Source organism: Sebastes fasciatus, chromosome 2 (assembly GCF_043250625.1).
Source record: "Sebastes fasciatus isolate fSebFas1 chromosome 2, fSebFas1.pri, whole genome shotgun sequence".
Classification (NCBI taxonomy): Eukaryota; Metazoa; Chordata; class Actinopteri; order Perciformes; family Sebastidae; genus Sebastes; species Sebastes fasciatus.
Window position 1 is genome coordinate 29,870,585 of NC_133796.1, and position 13,326 is coordinate 29,883,910.

General features: G+C 40.6%; 1 protein-coding gene across 2 annotated transcripts in view; it reads right to left on the minus strand.

The window, feature by feature from the left end:
• Nucleotides 1-13,326, minus strand: part of phlpp2 (PH domain and leucine rich repeat protein phosphatase 2) — a 50,268-nt gene that overhangs the window by 10,103 nt on the left and 26,839 nt on the right. For both annotated transcript variants that reach the window (XM_074617882.1, XM_074617874.1), the window contains exons 6-12: nucleotides 8,802-8,956; nucleotides 6,639-6,785; nucleotides 5,395-5,625; nucleotides 3,159-3,361; nucleotides 2,943-3,003; nucleotides 2,314-2,409; nucleotides 1,480-1,635 (exon numbers count right to left, since the gene is read on the minus strand). In XM_074617882.1, coding sequence (XP_074473983.1) covers nucleotides 1,480-1,635; nucleotides 2,314-2,409; nucleotides 2,943-3,003; nucleotides 3,159-3,361; nucleotides 5,395-5,625; nucleotides 6,639-6,785; nucleotides 8,802-8,956 — 1,049 coding nt within the window. The remainder of the gene's footprint in view (nucleotides 1-1,479; nucleotides 1,636-2,313; nucleotides 2,410-2,942; nucleotides 3,004-3,158; nucleotides 3,362-5,394; nucleotides 5,626-6,638; nucleotides 6,786-8,801; nucleotides 8,957-13,326) is intronic.

Below are 13,326 nucleotides of genomic sequence, written 5' to 3' on the forward strand. Positions count from 1 at the left end.
TAGCAACCGCCTTTTTTAAGACACATAAAGGCTTCAAAATTCACGAGTGGGATATTTACTGAATTATTTTATGTCGTAGAACAAAACAAAAATGTCTTCAGCTTGTGTTAACCACAGACCTTATTTCAGGCATCTAACTAAAAACACATTCAAAAAACCCATTGACTTTGAGACAAGGGAACCAGAAGTGCAAAAATGCTAACTCATTTTCCGGGTTTTAGGATCTCATTCCCGTGATCACTTGCCAAAGAAAAAAAATGAAGACCATTAATTTATATTTCCACTTGTTTTGCAACCAAAATCTTAAGTTTTTCATAATCATTTCACTCCGTTTTCCTGGTAACTCTGAGGGTTTGATAACACCTGGAAAAATCATAACAATCCCATAAGGTTCTTATGCAATGGAAACATTGGTCATTGCTCCAGTAAATAGGACGGACCTTAGATACGACTTGGTAACGGGAGATATTTCTAGTCCACTCAGCTCATAGAGCCCTTTGGCTCAGCTATGAGCCAGGAATCTAACGTTACTATACTAGCAAGATTTAAAGTCAATAGCCACCTATTATGTACAGAATATATAGGACGTACCGTAATGTTAGTGCAGGGATACATGTCGATTTTTGAGGTGTGGGTTTAAGGTTGATATTTTTTCTCATTTACATTCTTATTCTCATTGTACTGAAGAGGATACTTCTAGACACAGACCGTTGATTCATCCCTGCAAGTGGAGCATTGATTTACATGCTGTTGAACCTGCACTGAGAGGAGGACAGTAATTTGAGCTCCACTGGTTCTTATGTAATTGATGTTGTTAAGTCATTGTCTGTGCGTATCACATGCTGAACAGTAATAAAACCTCTCCGTCTGACACATGAGGGAGTGAACCTTGTCATGCTGTTGTTTTAAAACAGACATTATTAAAGTGCAATGATACAAGACTGCTGACACCTCACTGATCTTGTGGTCTTTTGGAATTCTGTCTCTACACGAATATGAGAAATATCAAAGATGTGAAAAGTGTTACTTAACAACCTCTATAGCCGTATAACGTTTCCATCAGTCCTGAGTGTAACTGCTTTACCCTGCAAGCTGTGCAGCTCTTAGACAACGTATCAGGAAACCCATCATGCACAAAGCAGTCACTGCCATTACGTCTCAGCATTAGAGACAGTAAAGTACATTAGGGCATTTGAACTACTAATGGGTGTTAAGTGATTTACCACACAGGAAATAGGAGGGCAAATTAAGCTCCAGTTACGTTTTGGAATGCTCCATTGATCTCGACCACAATCTATACTTCCTCCCCAAAACGATGAGCTGTGATACAATAACTGTCAAACAGGGAACACATGCTGCAGGTAAAGCAGCAGAGGAACCAGCTGCTACAAGACTCAACTAATAGCATAAATAGTCTTGAGGACAGAATGAGAAAGGAAACAGAAAGAGCTGTGAAGAAGAGGAGCTTGAGTGACTCACTTTAAGGCCTTGAAAAACAGACTCTCAGGGAGCTCGGCTAGCTTGTTATGCTGGAGGTCTAGGGCTTCCAGAGGGATGTGGTCAAGTAGGTCAGGCACTCTCTGCAAACGATTGTTCCCCGCCAGCAGCTTTCTCAAACTCAAGCTGTTGAGCAGTCTGTCGGAGGCCAGAAGAGACATTAGAGAGTCAGATTAAAACAAGAAAAAAATAACAGACCAACAAAAAGACAATAAACCAAAGAACATCGTCTCCCTGTGCAGACTTGACTACTAGCTGGGGGGCGGGGGGGTGCGAGGAATGGCAACCCATGCTAACTAATCCACCAATGACCTTTTCAGCTTGGCTGCCGAAACAGACCAGCACAGCGGCTTTTTTTATTCTCTCCTGAAACATCACAGAAGTCATGAGTGGGTACAGTGGATAGAGGAATATTATCTCATTTGCAAAAGCTTTTCTGATGTCTCATTCAAATGCAAATGCCTGCGCTGAGTGTTGAGGGCTGCCAGCGAATGATGGGCAGGCACTATAGGAGGCCATATTTTACTGTTTCACTATCTGACACAAAGAGACTACCTGCTGTCATTTGTGCCTCGTCCTTTCCATGGTTCCACTACCATAACCAATGCTTAAGATGGACATTATGAAAAGCAGTTTGGCAAAAGAGTGAGCAGTTAAAAAGCATGACAGTGTGTAATGTGACACATGATCTTCTAATTCTAGACGCGATAGCCATCTGTTTATTACAAGAGGCTGACGGCATTCAAATTATGCAACATAAAAGATAAAGTATCAGCAGAAAAGGTTCAGGATTAGTGACAGAATAAGGTCAGTAACCTGGAAGGAAGCTCAGACAGGAGGTTGTGCGTGACGTCCAGCATCTCAATTTTTCTGCAGTCACACACCCAGTCCGGAAGGTACTCCAAAAGGTTCCTGTCTCAACACACACACAGTCGCACACATAGAAAGACACACACACACAAACATTCAAACTGAGCGGAGTTGGCATTTTGCTTTTAATGGTACAGATGAGTAAACAGTTTTGGAACTGTGGTAAACACGAGGCCAAAATAATATCCTCCGGGTTATTTAAGTATGCAAATTATCTCTATCTGCATTTTAATAAAAACAGTTAATAGTGTCCACAGTTAATACTGGAGGTTGACTAGAAAAAGGACATTTTACAGATGTTTCTTACTGTAGGTTGGTTCAGACCTCTTTGCAATTGTTTAGCATCTTTGCCTCATACATACATACAAGATTCACTTGATAGATTCCACAGAGTATTTGTTTTGTTGGGTATTGATTATCCAATTCAGTATTCAAATTCATTTACACCTCCATTAAGCGCTGTGCACAACTAGATTAATGAGCATTAAGATAAAGATACTAATTTTAGACATCAGAGCCCCTGTTAAAAAATCTGTGAACATAGAGACCAATTCTTCCTCCCAGCCAGAACTCACTGTGATAGGTCCATGTGTGTCAGCTGGTTGGGGACTGGATAGATGTTGACTGTTGAAAGGCCTGTGGGCAGATAAAAGCAGCAATCAGCAGCTAAACATCTGGCCCGTTCATATGTGTGTTTATAAGACGAATGTATCACTAGGGAGAAGGGCCTGAACATACAAACAGGAGAATGAGGCAATAATAGCAGCTAGTTGACGCTCTGTTAGACTCACGGTTGCTGCCGGCATGAAGCATGCGCAGTGTGAAACCGCTGAGTGTGAGTGTCCCCAGCTGGTTGCGCTGGCAGTGTAGAGTCTCCAGGTTGCAGACGGAGCTCAGGTCTAGTGAGTCCAAGCAATTGTCCCGTATGTCCAGCTGGGTCACCTGGCTCACTGCCTCCAGACTCTCACTTTTCATCCAGTGCAGCCGATTCAATCTGCATTTAACACGGAGCACAAGAGATGAAATATCACTGGTTATTTCTACTGGAGCAGAAGAGATAAAGTGACATTAAATAAAAGTGCAGTGAAGAAACTCTGAAATGTCATTTAGCGCAATTTGAACTTTAAGGTTGGGGGTTCACCAAAAACAAATCTAGAGGAAATGTAATGTGTACAACACAGAGAGGTCTTGGTGTATTGGGATGCTGTGTGTAGCCTACATATCACACCGTGTCCTACCTGAATGCGACAAGAGCAACCGTCTGTGACAAAATCAGTTTGATTGCATTGTTTTCTACTGGAATATCCTAACAGGCGCTGAGCAGTGCGACGTGTTTCTATTTATTCCTGTCGCTCCCTTCGAAAGCGCCACAATGGACAAGGAAGGGCTGATTGATGAAGTTGAAATGAGGAGTTATCTGTACTATACCTCCTCATTTCACTATAAAAACTTAAATAAGGAGGCAGCTGGCTGAAGGGAGATCGCCTGAAAGTTTCCTTTTTGCTGTTGGCTATATTGTATGTCATTTCCCGTAAATATCACATTATAAAAAGTGTGTTTTCAGTTTAAAAAGTACAAATGTAAGAAGATAGCAAGTATCATCTATCTTTAAAGTGGTTACGTCTCCAGTCTGATTTCGAGCGCACAGCTGATGGGTACGTGGTTTGTTTACATTTAATGGATTAAGTGTAGACAGAGAGCATCCGATGTTGTTATAAGTAAATAAAAAGACCACCAATCTATCTTCTTATCTTGTTGGTTTCTTATTCTGTTAATAAGAAGACACAACCGATAGGCCGATATTCTTCATCATTACAATACATTATTAGTTCTGTGTTATTATAAAAAATATAGATATCGTGCATTTTTGGCTACAGTCACAAGGGGGTTCAGTGAGTCCCCTGAACCAATGCAAACTGCGCCTGTGTTTACAATGATTGTGGAATATATAGAAATTAATAATAGTAGTTAACATGTGTCCTCTAAATTTTCCAGTCTGGAATATGTCCCTGCAGTTTCACCTTGGGCCAGAATAGAGCAATAACATGGTAATTTAAATTACATGGTGAGGGGCATGCGGAAGTATGAACAAATATCGCAACAATCTTATAGGTCAATCAATGTGTATTTGAAAATGATAGATGAAACACATTTTAAACACATCAATCCCTCAGGTTTCAATACAAATATAACATTGGCATCCAAGATATTGTGTTTGTTGGAAGACAACACTGGAACCACTCCTTTGTCTCTTCCTTTCTTTCAACTGGGGGACAACTGCTATTAACTTCTTTGTCAGACTTGTCTACCAATATTTAGCATCTTACCTTTTAAAACAAAGTGAACAACAAAAAGTAAAGAAATTCTGAGTTTGTGAGCTCTCCCTGACCCCATCCATCCTGTTAATAAACAACACTTCAACTTTTATGAGAGCTGCCAGCTCACTAATCCACCACAGATGCACCTTGCCCTTATAAATATAGTCTGCCGGTGCCAAACCGCAACTTAACACTCAAGGTTGAATTATTAGCTGGCTGCTGGTTCGATCTTCAGACTGGTAGGAAAATCAATGAGTAGAGCCTTCCCATCCCTCATTACCCACCACAGAGGTCCCCTTGAGCAAGACACTTAGTTCCCAACTGTTCCTGTGGAGCCGCTAAGAGGCCAACACATATATAAGACTGTAGTTCTAGGCAGCTCCCAGGTGTGAAGCAGAGCAATGCAGAAAAAAAATCATTTGTGCTCAGCAAACCTGGCATCTATAAATAAATGTTTAATAAAAAAAAGGTGAGGCGAGGAGTGGCTGGGGTTCAGACTAGTGTCATTTATCTTCCTGTCAATGCTAGAGGATGAAATAAAAAACTAAAATATTATTAATTTTCACTGAATGATTGACCGTGTTTGGGGGTCTCCCTTCACATTACATATTACATTTTAGATACTGATCCAACAGAAAAAGAAGAGAGGAAAGAGACTAAGGAAGTGTAGACAGGCTGAGAACTACTGATTCCCTGGCAGGCCTCTTACCGGAGGTCGATGTTTTTCAGGTGGCTCATTCTGGCCAGAGTACACAACTCTAGACTCTCCACTCTGTTCCCAGCCATGGCCAGCTTGTCCACTGCGCTCAACCTCTCCAGCACAGCAGGGATGTGAGAGAAGTTGTTGAAGGAGAGCCCCAGGCTGTTGAGCTGGGACAGGCCACCCAGCTCTTCAGGTAGGGAGCTGAGGTGGTTTCCATCCAAAGACAGCGTCTGCAGGCTACAAGATGGAGAGGAGAAAACAACACGTCATGTTTTACTTCAAAGACTGGTCAAAATATCTGCTTGTGTTGATTTGTAGTTATATAGCCATTGTTTACTGAGCAGCATCCTACATTAAGCTGATCCACAGTATGAAAACGGCCCGATTTAGCTTCCCTGACTTAATCTGATTGCATAACAAAATATTTTAACTTAATGCATTTCACTGAATCCATTAAAACCTCAATCCAGATTTTATGAGAACATTAATTATGTGCCCAAAAAAGGGGCAAACCACAACAGCTTTTGACACATCACACTTCAGAAAACAAATGAACAAGACGGAACACATGATATTACTGAGAATAAATGGATTATCTTTCTTATTTCTGATTGAATATTGATGATATTCCTCGCAGCTGGAGGGCAACATGCTGTGTTTTCTGTTTTGTTCATTTGTTTTCATTGTTGTTTCTCTAAAATATTTACCATCAAACCTAAAAAATCCACCCAAAATATTATGAAATGTTGTTATGGCTTGCACTGCTCAACCACCATACATGTGATATATGATTATTTGCCAAATGATTAAGCCCAGTGCACCTACTCTATGTGGCATGTTTGTGACTATATCAACTCTCTAGTGTTTTTTTAAACACTACGCATGTATTGTTGTTTCTGTTAAAGGTGACCGAAATTGCAATTTGTGCAAGATTTCACTGTGTGGTTCTCTTTTGGATTAATTTTTTACAGAATTACTCGGTGTACTTTTTTATGTGCTGCTGCAATTACCTCATGCAGTTCAAATACAGTATCATGTTTGTGTGTACTGTTTGTTCATGCATAGCTATTGTATTCACGTACTGTGTGTACTGTTTGTTCATGCATAGCTATTGTATTCACGTACTGTGTGTACTGTTTGTTCATGCATAGCTATTGTATTCACGTACTGTGTGTACTGTTTGTTCATGCATAGCTATTGTATTCACGTACTGTGTGTAATGTATGTATATGCGTGTCACTGTGTCACACCTTTGAAGGTTGCCTATCTGTACAGGGACGGTGTGGAGATTATTACAGGACAGGTTGAGTTCAGTCACGGTGAGGATCTCACACACAATTTCAGGGAACACACCCAGACGGTTGTGAGACAAGTTCAGGCTCTTCAGCTGAGAAAACCTAAAGAAAGAGAAAACAGCATGAAGGACCTCACTTATCATATTCATTGTGACATTTTGCCCAGTTCATTTGCACAAATATCATGATAACAGATGTGTTGTAACAGTGAGTGAACACCAACATAGTGTGACAAACAGCAATCAAAAGCTGCGGTTTGAGTGAGGGAAAAAAGTTAGTTGTTGTTTGTTGTTGCTTTCATATGGATAACAGACACAGAGTGAAAAAGAGTGGTGAAAATATAGGAAGATTCAATGACGCAGAGACGAGCACCAGCATATTAGTTGGCCCGCTACTGTGGTCCACATTTTCAGTTGTGCCTCGGGAGAATGCAGTTGAGAAGGAATGTGAATGAAAAGAAGGTATATGGTACTAAGACTCTTTTTACGCTCTCATTCATTCACAAATCTCTGTCTCTCACTCTCTGGCTTCTATTCCATCAGCTGACTATAGGCGTTCACTCTAAGTTAAAAGGTATAATATGCAGGAATTTTCTAAAAAAACAAGGTACAGACTGATACAAAAATAATTCCTCTCAATCATCACTATTATGACCCACTAGAAGTGTGTGTTGGTGTCTGTATCTGCAGAGAGCCTGCCCTCTGCCTGTATTTTCTCTTTTCTTATATATTTTGCTGTGTTCTGGACGTTTCTGGGCTTCAGCAATAACGTTTTATTTTTCTGATTCACTGCTTTGTTCTCATTAACACCGATCCCTCTCTTCAGTCACTCTATAATTCGCGCTGCTCTCTCTCTCCCTTCCTCACTCGCTCGTTGAGCCGTGGAGGAGGGGGCCAACTTTGAATGCTGTGTTTTACAAACAGCAACCGACAAATGTTACATTATACCTTTAAACCAACCCGGTTTTGCCAAGATCTCCCTTAGCCAATCATATCGTTGCTGTCAAACTTTAAATAAAAAACTGTTCCCCTCTCTGCTGTCAATTGTCATTTCAGTACGAATGGAAGCGACCCTTCTCCACCCAATTCACCTCTAGTCTTCATCACATCCAGTGCCCAAGGTTCCTTCCACTGAGCTCATCAGAAGTCCCGCTCCACATCCCATCATCCAGATCTTCAGCCAACTTTCTTTCGCCACCACCAGTGTCTAGACTCCATCAGCGGGAATATTCCAGTACTAACCATGGCATCACTACACCCCCTAAATATGACTACGTCACGATGGGGTCTAATCGCCAAACACTCTCCACAATTCTAACTTTATTGTGCACCATGTAATAAATGTATTTGTTCACGTTAAATGTCTCTCCTGATTGAACTAACATCTCAGGCTGAACATCCGGGATGAACACTGTGGAAATTAGATACTGTAGATTCATTCACCACAAATTCACTGTGGGAGTTTGGTGCCGTTATTTGTGCTTCGGTCTTACAGCATGTTATTAAGACGTCTCTGAAAGCAGCTGGAAAAATCAGTCAGTGTCTCGGCAATCACCCCATTTGTGCCTTAGTATAACCAGTGTATGATGTTACCAGATTTAGATCGGCCAGTCATACAATGTCTACTACATTTGACGATTTGAAATGTGTGTTTGTTCATTCATGTCACCTCCTAAGGTATCAGCTGGCTGTTTCAAATAAAAACACGTCCTAAGCATCTATCCCGATGTGTGTGTGTGTGTGTGTGTGTGTGTGTGTGTGTGTGTGTGTGTGTGTGTACACATTTGCACATTTGAAGTAGTGCCATGCGGGTGCACAGTCAGATCTTCCATATTAACTCCACCTTCCTCTTGTTCCCCAAGGTGCTGTGAGTGGTGGAGGTGGCTGCCGTGAGTCACACTGTTCAGAGTACAGACTATTTCCTTTTATCTACAGGGTCAACTACAGAATAGCGCCTAAAAAAATGCAGTAGAGATTCTCTATTGTGCAGAAACATATTTCAGCGAGACAGACACTTTCCGCCACAAGGCCATGATCTCCTGGCTGAACAACGGTCTCCTACATCCCTCTGTTAGCAATTGTTTGTGTAACATGATTCAGGTTGAGAATGTGTGATTACCTGGGGAGGTTGAGCAGGCCTCCAGGCCCCTGAAGGCTCATGAAGTTGTGCCTCAGGTTGAGGTGGGTGATATCCTGACAGTAAAATAGATATTCAGGCACTGCTTCCAGACTGTAGCAGGACAGGTCCACCAGGCTGACTGTCTGAGACACCACCTATACACACACACACACACACGCACACACACACACACACACACACACACAGTTAAGAAAGGAAACTTTACTGAGTGACAGAGTGTAGAGCCGGCATATTTTCACATCATACTCAGTGAAATAAGAGTTTATTTCAACCAAACCAGAGTTGGTGATTGTTGGAAAGACTAACGAAGAGAGTTTTGGTGAGTTTTATTTTGATTTTCTCAAGTTTGATTGAAGTGTTTTGCGATGCTCCGCCACCAGAACAGCTGATCTCTACATAAACAAATACACGTGGATGATGACGCAAGTGTACTTGGGTATGGACCAACATTATCAATGTGAAAGCTGAGCGGCGGAGGAGTGGAGAGGGTGGGCAATAGCCAATATGAAAATGCCCCCAAGAGCTTAGAGAGAGTACTACTATTTTCTGTTTGGCGTGTCAGCATCACATCTTCTATATCACAACAAGTAGCTCATACAGTAGCAACCTGAAACTTGTATGCACATACCCAGTCAACATCAGAATCAGAAATAATGTAATGATCCCCGGAGGGAAAGAGGGACGTTACCGTTGCTCTTATATATAAGCATAAAGAAATATGAGGAAATACAGAAATAATGGAGTATGTAAAATGTAAATTATGTAATAATGACATAATATATGTAGAGCAATATAGATAAATGATAAAAATAAGAAATGAGAAATATAACAACTATGTACAAATGTGTGAATCAAACACATACAATATATAGTTACAGTGTAAATAAGTAAATAAATAAAAAATGCTGATAAGTGGGATCTATCTATTACTCCTGTTGTTGCAGTGCAGGCAGAGCAAATCACAATCAAAATGAAATCCATCTGGTTTTTCTGGTAAATTTATAAAACTAAGAGTTACACCACTTGAGCTAACGTAAATTGGTTTGACTTGACAGTTATCCTCATGTGGCATTGATAGCTTTATGATATTGGACTAAAACTCAATTTCAGTGACTTCCCCATCAGCACCAACCAAATCCAATCAAGAAAACCAGTATTCTCTCTTGCCCCATTACATCAAGACAATAAAACTCCTTGCCTTCTTGCTGCCTTGCAGCGACCACCCGAACGCCTCACGCTTTGTGGTGAACTCCAGCTCCAAATACAGCCAACAGCGGGCTCCACTATTTAAAGAGTTTTTACCTTACATGAGCTGGGTCAATGGACAGTGGAAGCAACTGCATTGGCCTCCGATTATGCAAGCAGCCAGCTGCCTTGCCAAGACATTACTTCAGACAGACAATGACCCAGTTTCCAGTTCAATGAATCTATCTTCCAGAGAAACACAGTCATCATGAATGGAGAGAGTAATAGAGTAACTCCTTAATATGAGGAAGTTACAGTCAAACCTTAGAAAACGTGTAGACATACACTAAGTTGCCAGTTTATTAGGTACACCTATTTAAAATTAATGCAGTCATACAACAGTCCGGCAATAAATCCTAACTTCATGAAGGTTATCACATTTAGTCTTTGCTGAAACTATTTTAGACATGTGTTGATTCTACTTTATGGTCATTTTGAAGGCTGTGGTTTGTGGAGGTGTTAAATTGTATTATATTGTAGAGTAATGAATGCGAGACACCGTAATGTCCTCACAAGTAGCAAAACTAATGAGTGTGAGTGTCAAGGAGGGTGTGATTGCATCTGTGTGGGATTTTGTGCTTATTTTGGAATAGTTTAAATCTCAGTTTCACAGCTTTCTCTCACATTTTTCTTTCAGGGCTCAACAATAAGGATGGACCGCTTGCCTGGGGCAAGTAAAATGCCACATCAGGCTAGTAAATCTAGCAACTCACTTGCCTGATTGGGCAAATGGTGAAAAATAATTATACACATTGTTTTTTTTCCTGAGCTGATGATAGAAGTAGCTAAGGAGTGAGCCATCTCACTTCCTTCTCATCTCTGATGAGAGTCGCACATGCGCAGTACCGATTGGGCACTCGCAAGAAAATGGTGGCGGGTAAAGACAAAGTTTATGAGCTGAAGCACAAGCGAGCATTTCAATTATACTGGAAACAGGAGTTTAGTTGGATGTGGGCAAAACTCCAGATTAATTTACTTAATTAAAGATTATACATGACAATTAACTTTGGTCTTTGTTGTTATTTGATAACCGCTAATAAATAAAACAATTTGTGTAGAGGCAAGTAGAATTCTGACCCACTTTCCCTACCTGGCAAAAAAACATAAAAGTTGAACCCTGTCTTGTACAAAATGTAGCTGCACAGACCCTTTACATTGCAGAGATGATTGTTTATCATCGCAGGCTACCCAGCAGTGCTCGTCCAGTCCAGTCTGAGGACAGTCTCCTCCATTAACTACAAGGCTGCACACTGTGCAGCAACCCAGAAAATGGGACGGCTGCTCAGCAGAGCGTGACATCACGTCACAGCTTTTAGAGATGACAAAGAAAAAACTACTCATCTCCCACAAAACTACTCATCTGCCAGCCACTTAAAAAAAACAACTCCCTTTTAAAAAGAGTAATTAAATGTTGTGAGAGTAGGACGATGGACACAGATTGACATAGCAGAATTAAAGAGGGGTAGAAAGAAAATAAAACCGTTTTGCTGTTTGAGAATGATTTGCAAAATAATTAAACATCATGACTGTGAAACACTGTGAAGCAATGTGATAGAGGAAGAAGACACTGAAAGGAGACAGCTGTTTTGGAAGGGGATAAAATGTCATAGCATGACTGGAGGTAGAGTGATTTCTGTTACTGTGGTCCTCTCAGTAATAAGTCACTACACATCGATTCAATCATTCATACATGCAATCAGATCATTTCCTACTGAGCTGAGAAACCAGGACGCTCTGCACAGCTGACCACAGCTAAACTTATCATATTTCTGAGCGCTCTTGTTTGCCTACTGACGTGTACATGCCATCACAGTTTAACATCCTATTAAAAATACTTACAAATATGTTTATTTAATACATTTATTTATCACTGCTCAAAAACATGTCATCTGCTTGCTTATGTCATTTCCTCAGGAATATCTAATCCAGTCAGGTAGCACTTGATTGACATCTCCAGTCTTTAGCTGTCACACTTAAAAACCTCATGATGCCAGTGACAGAGACAAGATGGCACAGTAGTTGAGCCTCCTCTGTGCGGCTTCTGACTTTTTAAAATCTGTAGAGGGTGTCCTTATTCTGGTGTGATCATTACTGAATAATGAGTTACACAATAAATATTATTCACTGAATTAATTAACTGTGCACACAATTTTAGCTGATGTGTAGTCAGGGCTACACTAATAATGCAATTTGTACATTAGCAACTAATAAATCACATAGACTTGTTATTGGCAGGAGATTGTTGATGCCATCTATGTTCTTGTACACAGAATCTCCACCAAATTTACAGCCTGTGGCAGCAGAAGAGGACGCATATTGCAAAATTAGAATGCAATTAATTTCACGTAATAGCTGTTTTTTTTATTGCATGATTACATAAGACCATAAATGCCATATTTACACAGCAGTCATGAGTCACTTGAGAGAAAGCTTTCTTTTGCAGTGAATGTCGTCTAGCAAACACACTACTGTTTCTTTGGTAATATATTAAAATGTACATTTCCTCTCAATTGTAATAAACCAAAACAATTGCTAATTTGCTGTAAAATCAGTTCATAATTAGTTTAAAAATGTAACTAATCTACAATATAATACACATATTCTGACTGAATATGAATATACAATATACAAATAATAGATACAGATACAAAAATTCTGATATGCTGCTCTATGGCCCTGTTCAGACCTGGTATTAACATGCGTCCGCAGTGATCGGATCACAAGTGGACAGCTTTAAGTACAGGTGTGAACGCACTCAAGACGCATTGAGATCCGATCTTTCAGACCACATTCAGAGGTGGTCTGGGCCACATATGACCACATTCCTTTAGTAGTGTGTACACGAATGTGTCCTGGGCCACACTGAAGGCGCTCTCAAGGTGCTCTTCAGGTGAAGAGACAGGCAGACACGAGTGCTTGTCTGCCTCGCAGCATTGAAACAGTTTCTGTGCTCTACTGTATCCTGTCGGCACAACTGTATTTTATTAAAATATATCTCATCTATAGACTACATATCTACAGACTATCAGAGTAGGCACGCGAAGTGGATTATCATACTGTGGGAGATGTGTCGGTGTTTTTGTTCCGGTGCTTTGCACGGAGCTGACAGGGCCTATGTATCCCTATTCAGTCCTGTCCTGCAAGCGCATTTTGCAAGCACAAATGTACTTGCTGACTCCCCCTCTCACGCACACAAACTCTTACGATTTATGCAATGTAGCATAAACACTGGCCCAAATTCACCAAAAACCTTCATCAG